A 9,625-nucleotide genomic window follows, 5' to 3' on the forward strand; every position below is an offset into this window, starting at 1 on the left:
TTTTTTTTATTAATCCTCACTTGTTCTCCATCGACTTTTTTAGAGAGAGTGGAAGGGAGGGGGAGAAACAAAGAGAGATACACATCAGTTGGTTGCCTCCTGCACATGCCCCAATTTGGGGCCAGGGACGAACCTGCAACTGAGGTACGTGCTCTTGACTGGACTCAAACCTGAGACCCTTCAGTCCACAGGCTGACACTCTAACCACAGAGCAAAACAGTCTGCTCCATTCTTTAGTTTGTCATTTTCCTTTTATGTCCGATGCATGGTAATCATTGTCTCCCTTTGCAGGCAGCATGTGGTCATGGGAAGTTCCTTGGATGTGCAGTTGACCCTTGAGCAACATGGGGGTTAGGGGTACCAACCCCCGGTGCAGTAGAAAATCTGTATATAACATTGACTCCCAAAACACTTAACTAGTAATTGCCTGCTGTTGACTGGAAACATTACCGATGACATAAAAACTCAGAACATGTTTTGTATGTTATAAGTATTATATTCTGTTTTCTTACAATAAAGTAAGCTAGAGAAAAGAAAGTGTTATTTAGAAAATCATAAGGAAGAGAAAACACATTTGTAGTATTGTACGTATTTAATGAAAAACATTTGCCCATTTATTGTAAAACAAGGGTCAGCTTTATCTTGTTTTGCTTGTGAAATTTTTTGTGACTCGTAAATCTCCACGCTCTGTAAATTACTCATTCATTTCAAATGCACTTAATTTTTCTCTTATGGGCCAGGCCCTGTGCTAGAGGGTCAAAGGCATTTTTGTGGAGAAGACAGATATAAAATTATTTACACAAATAATTATAACGGTACCATGTTGGCATACATTGCAAAGATACTTCTATGTTTAGTGACAGCTTTGGATCTTATGCTTGGAAGGTGTTCTAAATCAGAAATTCAGAAGTTAGGACTATATTTTGGAAATGTTTGCCAACCTGACAGAGTTTGCATTTTGATTTCTGTGTGTGCAGCTATTGTGACTGATGTGTTCCAGGGGTCCATGAGGATCTTCACTAAAAAACTTCCTCATCCTGATCTGGTGAGTGGGTTGAACCTGAGTCTCAGACTGATTATGTTGCCTGAGGGGATATAGGGTTGACAAAGATGCTCAGAGAATCAGTGTGGCCTCTTGCCCCAGGAAGAGGTTCTACAATACACCTGCCAAGTGGTGGTTTGCTCATTAGTGAGCTTAAGTTTGGGAGTTAGTGGCTGGATAGGGCCTGTTGGTTTAAGACTGGTCTGGCCATTGGGTGGTGCTGGCGTGTTTTTTTGGAAGTTCAGGTAAGCTTTTTAGATCATTTAAAAGCTTTAAAAATAGTCTAGTATTTAAGTGAACTCTCTGAAGATGGAAGCCTGTCCATTCTAGCATTCATCTATTCAGGTGGTGAAACTGCCCAGTCTGATGACTTCATCCTATATAATAAAAGGATAATGTGCAAATCGACCGGACAGCAGAACCATCAGTCATTATGATGTGCACTGACCACCAGGGGGCAGACGCTCAATGCAGGAGCTGCCCCCTGGTGCCCCCGGGCTTATGGGTGGCGAATGCAGCGGTCCACCACCAGGGTAGTACTAAGGATGTCCAACTGATGGCTTAGGCCCGCTCCCCAAGGGCTCCTGGACTGTGAAAGGGCACAGGCGGGGCTGAGGGCACCACGCCCCCTCAGTGCCCCCAGTGCATGAATGTCGTGCACTGGGCCTCTAGTTTCAATATAAAAGAAGCACAATGTAAATGTAACAAAACCTTGTTTCTTCTATCTGTAGTGGTCTCGAGCTGCTCACACTCCTTCTCTGTCCCCCTGCCCCCCATTCATTTTCAGCCAGCAGAAGAAAAAGAACAGCTGCTTCATAATGATGAGTACCAGGAGACGATGGTGGAGTCCACCTTTATGTACCTCACTCTGGACCTTCCCACCGCACCCCTCTACAAGGACGAGAAGGAGCAGCTTATCATCCCCCAGGTGCCGCTCTTCAACATCCTGGCCAAGTTCAACGGCATCACTGAGAAGGTAGCCCATTTGCACACCAGCCCTGCTAATACCCCTTCCTTTCTCTTGACTTTCTAAAAAAATGTTTTTTGATTTTTAGATAGAGAGAGGGAGAGAAAGGAGAAACATTGATTAGTTGCTTTCTGCACACCCCCCACTGGGGACCGAGCCCGAAACTGGGGCACATGCCCTGGCCAGGAATCAAACTGGGGACCTCTTGGTCCATAGGATGATGCTCAGCCACCGAAGCACACCGACTGCGCTCTCTTGACTTTTTAATTTTCTTTTTATACTTGGAGATTACCACACATATGTAATGTAATTATTATAAAGTGTGTTGTCCTAGGTGAGCCTCCCAGACCCCGTGCTGTTTCTAGCTAATCACCCCCTAACTCTTAACTTGAGTTATAGTACCCCCTCTTGTATTTCTCAAATGTCCCTTTAAACCTTCTGCCTCTGGTTAGTATGGAGGAAGGAGGGGTATGTAGGACAGTAGAAACTCATAAAGGTAGGGAAAATTTCCATCTTTTAAAAAATATAACAGTATTAAAGTGGGAAAAAACAACTAAAATATAAATAAACAATTTATTCTTACTGTATCAAGTTAAAAGTTTCTTTTTATCTGCTGAGTTGTTGCTTGGTATGATTTCAGTCTTCTTGAATTTATTAAGCTTGTTTTGTGGCCTAATGTGATCTGTCCTGGAAAATGTTCCATGTGCACTTGGAAAAAAAAGTCTTTGGGTGAAATATTCTACAAATGTCTATTAAGTTGAACTGGTCTAATGTTACTTACATTTAAGGCCATTATTCCCATATTAATTTTCTATCTGGATGATCTGTTCATTGATGTGAGTTGGCTATTAAAATCCCCTATTATTGTATTACTGTGGATTTCTCCCTTTATGTTCATTAATAATTGCTTTATATATAAATTATATATATATATACTGCTGTGTTGGGTGTGTAGATATTTACAATTGTTATATCCTCTTCTTGGATTGACCCCTTTATACTTATGTAATGTCCTTTTTTTGTCTTTTCTACATTTTTTGTTTTAAAGTTCATTTTGTCTGATATGAGTATTGCTATCCCAGCTTTCTTTTCATTTCTATTTGCATGGAATATCTTTTTCTACCCCTTTACTTTCAATCTCTATGTTTCTTTCTGTTTGAAGTGACTTTCTTGTAAGCAGCATATAGATGGTCATGTTTTTTAATCTATTTGGCCACCACCTATCTTTTCATTGGAACATTTAATTCATTTACACTTAAAGTAATTATTGATAATTATATACTTACTGTCATTTCATTTATTGTTTTGGTTGTTTTTATAGTTCTTCTCTTCTATTAATCTCTCCTATTAATCTCTTCTCTTATGGCTTGCTGGTTTTCTTTAGTGTTTTGTTTGGCTTCCTTTCTCTTTATTCTTTGTATATATTTTGTACGTTTTAGATTTGTGGTTACCATGAGGTTTATGTATATAATTTTATATCTTAGCAGTCTATTTTAAGCTGATAGGCATTTAAGTTTGAATATATTCTATAGGTACTACATTTTTATACACACACCCCCATGCTTTGTTACTAATGTCATGTTTTAGATCTTTTTGTATTGTATCTTCTAACTACTTCTTGTAGTTTGAAGTTGGTATTTTTTTCTTTTGACCTTTGTAGTAGCTTTCACTGTATTTATTAAATGTTTGGCTTTACCTGTGAGTTTTTTTCCTTTCTCATGTTATTTCTTGTTATGGTCTTTCTTTAGGGCTTTTGGTTGTATGGGAAACTCTTTATCTCTCCTTATATTCTGAAGGATGGCCTTGCTGGGCAGAATATTCTAGGTTGGCAGATTTTCTTTCAGCATTTTGAATATATTGTGCTACTTTTGTCTTGCCTGAAAATTTTCTGCTAAATAATTTGCTGATAGTCTTATGAGGGTGTCCTGGTAAAGAAGTTATTTTTTTTCTTGATGCTTTTAAGATTCTCTTACTTTTAAGTTTTGACAATTTAATTATAATGTGCCACAATGTCTTTCTCTTTGGATTCATCTTATTTGGAGCTTTCTGTGCTTCCTGGACCTGGATGTCTGTTTCCATTTCCAGGTTTCCAGGTATTTTTAGAGAGAAAGGGAGAGAGTGAAACATTGATGTAAGAGAAAAACATCAATTGGTTACCTCCCGTATGCACCCCTCCCGAGGATTGGACATGCAACCTGGGCATGTGCCCTGACTGTGAATCAAACCCGCAACCTTTTGGTGTACAGGATGACACTCCATCAACTGAGCCACCTGGCCAGGGCTCTTTGAATTCTGTACCAGGAAAATTACTTCGTTTCACGAGGGAATTTCTCTGGAGTTTTTTCTTGTTCCTTCATTTGGGGCATGTTCTTCTGTATTTGTCCCTATGGGTTGGATGGAATAGCTCTCTCTCCCAGACTTGAAAAGATGGTCTCTGTGTGTCCAACAGTTTTGTTGGGCCATGTGTCGTCAGGGCAGGTGCATGTGGTGCCTACTGTGTTGCCTGGCCTGAGGAGTGGGTTCTGGGCAGCCTGGTGTGTGCATGCTCCCTTGTCCCTCTAATTTGGGCAGGGCTGCCTAGTGCTGGTGTGCCCTGTTGTCTTAATTATCTGTTGTCGGAGCAGGGTCTGGGCAGGGTTGCTCTGTGTGCTTGCCTCTGAATGCCCTCCTAAGCTGCACTCATTCTCTGGGTGGGGCAGCCTGTGTGCACACACAGCTGCACTCTGCTATCCGCTCTCTCTCCGCAGCAGCCCACTCACTCCACACGGGGCAGCCCTGCATGTGGGTACCATAGCGTATTACTCGCTCCACACTCTGCAGGGGGGCAGCACCACATGGCACATAGTAGCACCCACTGTCTCTGCACAGGGTAGCCCCGCTCGTGGGGACTGCAGCATTTTTCTAGCTCTGCACTCTGTCTGGGAGGGGGAGTCCTGTGTACATGTACAGCATCACCCTGCCGTACTTGCTGGATCAATCTCTGGGTGGAGGGGCCTCTTGTATGCATGTTACGGAGCCCTCCTGTTCCTGCTGGTCTAGGTGCAGGAGGAGAGGCTGTGGACACACTGTAGCACCCTGCATGTCTGCCAGAGAATCTGGCTAGAGCTCCTGCCTGTTATCCACGCCCAGGGGAAACCAACTCTGGTGCTCAGCCGTTCCTCCCGTCTTGAGTTTTTTCCTCAGCTCCAGAGAACTCTCACAGTTCCCCAAACTTCTCTACACAGTCTCTCTCTTTTGCTTATTGTGCAAAAGCTGTTCAATTGGCTCAGGGTTGTCTCTTAGGAGGAAGTGCTATAGGGACAGTTGTACATTCTATGTGCTCTTAGGAGGGAGCGAGCTCAGTGTCCACTTAAGCCTCTATCTTCAACCTGGTAGAATGTGTGTAGTGTGTTCACAACTGATTTGGAGACCTACTGAGCATCTAAGATCTGTCTTCCAGGACTGATAATCAGCTGTGTGGTAACAACTACTGTGCTTTGTCGGGGGCTGGGGCTACTTGGTAGCCTGGTCCTTCTGATTGATCGGGCTTAGTTTCTGAGTGGCTGTTGTCTGAACAACAGCTTGGCCAACCCAAAACAACCACAAGGCTCTTAATTCTTTTTGTTATTGTATGAACTAATGCGACTAGATGCTTTTGGCCAGTTAGCAACTCAAAACTCGTTGGAACTGGCTATCCACACATTGCTGTGTTCATATCGCACCCCCACCCCGAGGTGTGTTCTCTGGAGAACAATCCTATCTGGTTAATACACTGTGCCATCTCTAATGAAGATCAGATGTTATTTGGGGAAATGTGGCCACAGAATTTACTTGTAACACATAAGTCATTTGTGTCCCAGGTGAGTCAGGGGACAATGTTCATGCTGGCCAGTCAACACATTCGACCAGACGCTCCTTTTTGGCACCTCTACCAACCCCCACTTACTTCCAGTGACCTAATGTATGTGCTTCATAATCAAAGAGGCATGAGCTCCCCCTTGCTCCGACGCCTGGGGGATATCATCTTTCTCTTACCTGGAAGAGTCCACTTCTGATAGCTCTCATTCAGCCCAAGGCAGCTCTGCTTTTAGGCTCTCCACTTATTGGCAGCTTGTGAAATGACAATTGGGAACAGATCTGGCTACACATGGGAGAAATTTCTGTATTATATCATTGAGGTCAATCAAGGGGACATACAGTGCACATTGATCATTCTCAGTAATTATTTTTCCTAAAAGAGAAAAATAGGTCTTTCCCATCAAATACTCTCACCCCCTTCTTATTTCTTCTAAAACCCTCTAGGCAAATAATGTCTCAGGCTTTAATGTAAATCACCTGTGAATACTGTTAAAATTGCTAATTCTGATATAGCAGATCTGAAGTAAAGCTTTGGATGCTGATTTTTTTATTAAGGTATAATTGACATATAACATTATATTAATCTCAGGTGTACAACAATAATGATTCCATATTTGTATACATTGTGAAATGATCACCACAATAAGTCTAGTTAACATCTGTCACCATACATAGTTGTAAATATTTCTTCTGAGAACTTTTAAGATCTATTCTAAACATAAAATATACAATACAGTATTATTATTAACTATAGTCACCAAGCTGTACATGACATCTCCATGACTTTATTTTCTTACTGGAAGTTTGTAACTTTTGACCCCCTTCACTGATATTGCCCACCCCCACCTCTGGAAACCACCAACCTGTTTTTCGAGGTTTTCTGAGATTCCACATATAAGTGAGATCGTACAGTATTTGTCTTTTCTTTGTCTGGCTAATTTCACTTAGCATAATTCCCTCAAGATCCCTGTTATTTTTAACAGATTTTAGCAAATAGGCCATATGTTGGAAAATGCACTAGAATTCCATCAACATAAATAAATATTACATATCTACAACTACAGTCTACATATTTAAATCCAATCCACTTCATAAACTATGTTCGGCATGTGATCACATCACATCATGAGTGGCAGTTGGTTCTGTTGTCACATGGGGGACTTTCTGCAGCAGTTTTAACACATGTTGGCTGATGTTCCCATGTGCACTAAGCCACACCCCAGCCGTATGCATTTGTTTACTCGCGGTGACTCGTGAATGCATGCATTTACTAGACCTATTCAGAATAAATTTAAAATTACAGTAATAAAAAAATAAATAAAATTACAGTAATATATAGAAAACTTCTGTGAAATTAAACTTTTCATATATACTTAATTTTAATTACACAAATATGTCTACATAAGTAGAAACAGGTAAATGAACTAATTTTTCAATTTTTTAACATATGCATTGGAAAAACCTACTTTATTACATAACGGACTTTCAGCTTTAACAGACACCCTTTTGGAATTAGTCTGTTATATTGAGCTTTTACTGCATGTGTATCTTAAAATTTTTTAAAAGCCAAACTGGCCAGGGCAATCCTAATTTTAAATTAAAATATTTTTCTGGGAAACTTGGGGTCCCTGAAGGGATCTGTTGTTACCTCCAGAAATCACCCACTCCAGAGAGCAATTTCTCATTGGTGTTTCCTCTTTGGTTACGGTTAGTTCTTCACTCCTATCTCTTAGTTTTTACTGTGCTAAGTTGTGTTGTGTTGAGGAGAAATACATTTATGTGCACTAGCTTTTAAGCGTCTTGGGCTGAGTAGGTTGTCCTGGGTCCCCCACCATTCAGTCTCCTGAACATGCTGAGTGAGTCCTCAGTAAATGTTACCTGACAGATTGTACTCGACCCACGAGTCTTTGAGGAGGAAGGAACGTGGCAGTGTGTTGGCCCCTCTGCTGGAACACCCTCAGTGATGAGGGTTTCTCACTGCTTCGTAGCGCCTGTTCCATGGGTGCATGCATCCGAAGGCCAGGAAGTTCTTCCTTATTTTGAACTAAGTAGACTTTTATGGTTTTAATTCTGCAGCTTTTAACATAGCCTCTTTTTCACTTGACATTTTGTTTTCCTTGTAGAAACGGACGCCCACAGTTGAGGGAATTTAGTCTGCTTTAGCCAAAGTCTTCTTCCTAAGCCTTATACATGGTTTCTGGGATCAGGTGTCTTGTGAATTCTAAGTGTAAGGCAATTATATGAAAAACTCAAACCAAAGCAAACCTCGTGTCCCCGCTCCGGTACTCGAGCACTAATTCGATAGTTTTCTTTCTGTCTCTAGGAATATAAGACTTACAAGGAGAACTTTCTGAAGCGCTTCCAGCTCACCAAGCTGCCTCCGTATCTAATCTTTTGTATTAAGAGATTCACTAAGAACAATTTCTTTGTGGAGAAGAACCCAACTATTGTCAACTTCCCTATTACGTGAGTATTACCCTGCTTCAGTTCCTCTTAGGGGGAGTGAGCCTGAATTTCTTTTCATATTTTTGTACCACTATTCATTTTGAAATGTTTAGTTGGAAATTGCAAGGAACAGAGCCTACCTATACTATGTAAGTTAAGAGTTTTTATTTGAAGACTATACTGGTAAATACTTCAAGGGCCTCAAGGATAGATGTTTATCTGGAAGCAATCTCCCTTTTACCTTCTTCCCTGTTGTTTGCTTGGAATTTCATTGTAGTGAAAAATAGTTGATAAAAGTTGAGTAGGACAGCCCTAGCCAGTTTGGCTCAGTGGATAGAGCATTGGCCTTTGGACTGAAGGGTCCTGGGTTCGATTCCGGTCAAGGGCACATGCCCGGGTTGTAGGCTCGATCCCCAGTGGGGGACGTGCGGAGGCAGCTGATCAATGATTCTTTCTCGTCATTGATGTTTCAATCTCTGTCTCCCTCTCCCTTCCTCTCTCTGAAATCAATAAAAATATATTTTAAAAAAAAAGTAGAGTAGGACAGGTAGGATCCTGCCTGGCTTTGCAGATACTCCGGAGCAGTTAGATGCATCTGTTTGCTGGTCATCACTTCTTGCCACTGCAGTTGGGCATGGACAGTGGGATGACTCCAGGTTGGTACTCACAGTCTAAAGTTCAAAGGGAGATATCTGTCTAGAAGTGACCACTAGATGTAACACTGTTAGCAGGTCTTGCGAATCCTTGAATCCTTTCATTATTGTGTTTCGTGTTGTGAATGCTAGCACATCAGACAGTTCTGCAAAGATTGGAAATATGATATAACGATATAACTGGTGCACGAATTCGTGCACTGGAGAGGGTGTCCCTCAGCTCAGCCTGTACCCTCTCCAGTCTGCGACCCCTTGGGGGATGTCCAACTGCTGATTTAGGCCCGATCCCTGTGGGGACTGCTGGCTCCCAACAACTCACCTGCCTGCCTGCCTGATTGCCCCTAACCGCTTCTGCCTGCCAGCCTGATCTTTCCCTAACCACTCCCCTGCCAGCCTGGTCGCCCCCAACTGCCCTCCCCTGCTGGCTTGGTCACTCCCAACTGCCCTCCCCTGCCAGCCTGGTCACCCCCAACTGCCCTCCTCTCCTTGCCCAGTCCCCCGCAACTGCCCTCCCCTGCCAGCCCAGTCACCTCTAACTGCCCTTCCCTGCAGGCCATCTTGTGGCTGTGGGCACCTCCATCTTTGAGGGCAGGGCAGTCAATTAGCATATTCCCTCCTTATTGGCTGTGGGCGCCGCCATCTTTGAGGGTGTGGCAGTCAATTAGCATACTCCCTCCTTTT

At 42.3% G+C, this 9,625-nt stretch overlaps 1 protein-coding gene across 1 annotated transcript in view; it reads left to right on the forward strand.

The window, feature by feature from the left end:
- The window catches only part of USP39 (ubiquitin specific peptidase 39), a 22,867-nt gene that overhangs the window by 11,374 nt on the left and 1,868 nt on the right, over positions 1-9,625 (forward strand). Inside the window, exons 7-9 of the mRNA XM_014530090.1 lie at positions 741-1,045; positions 1,830-2,018; positions 8,170-8,312. Coding sequence (XP_014385576.1) covers positions 741-1,045; positions 1,830-2,018; positions 8,170-8,312 — 637 coding nt within the window. The remainder of the gene's footprint in view (positions 1-740; positions 1,046-1,829; positions 2,019-8,169; positions 8,313-9,625) is intronic.

This window comes from Myotis brandtii, unplaced genomic scaffold (assembly GCF_000412655.1).
Source record: "Myotis brandtii unplaced genomic scaffold, ASM41265v1 scaffold714, whole genome shotgun sequence".
In the NCBI taxonomy this organism is placed as follows: Eukaryota; Metazoa; Chordata; class Mammalia; order Chiroptera; family Vespertilionidae; genus Myotis; species Myotis brandtii.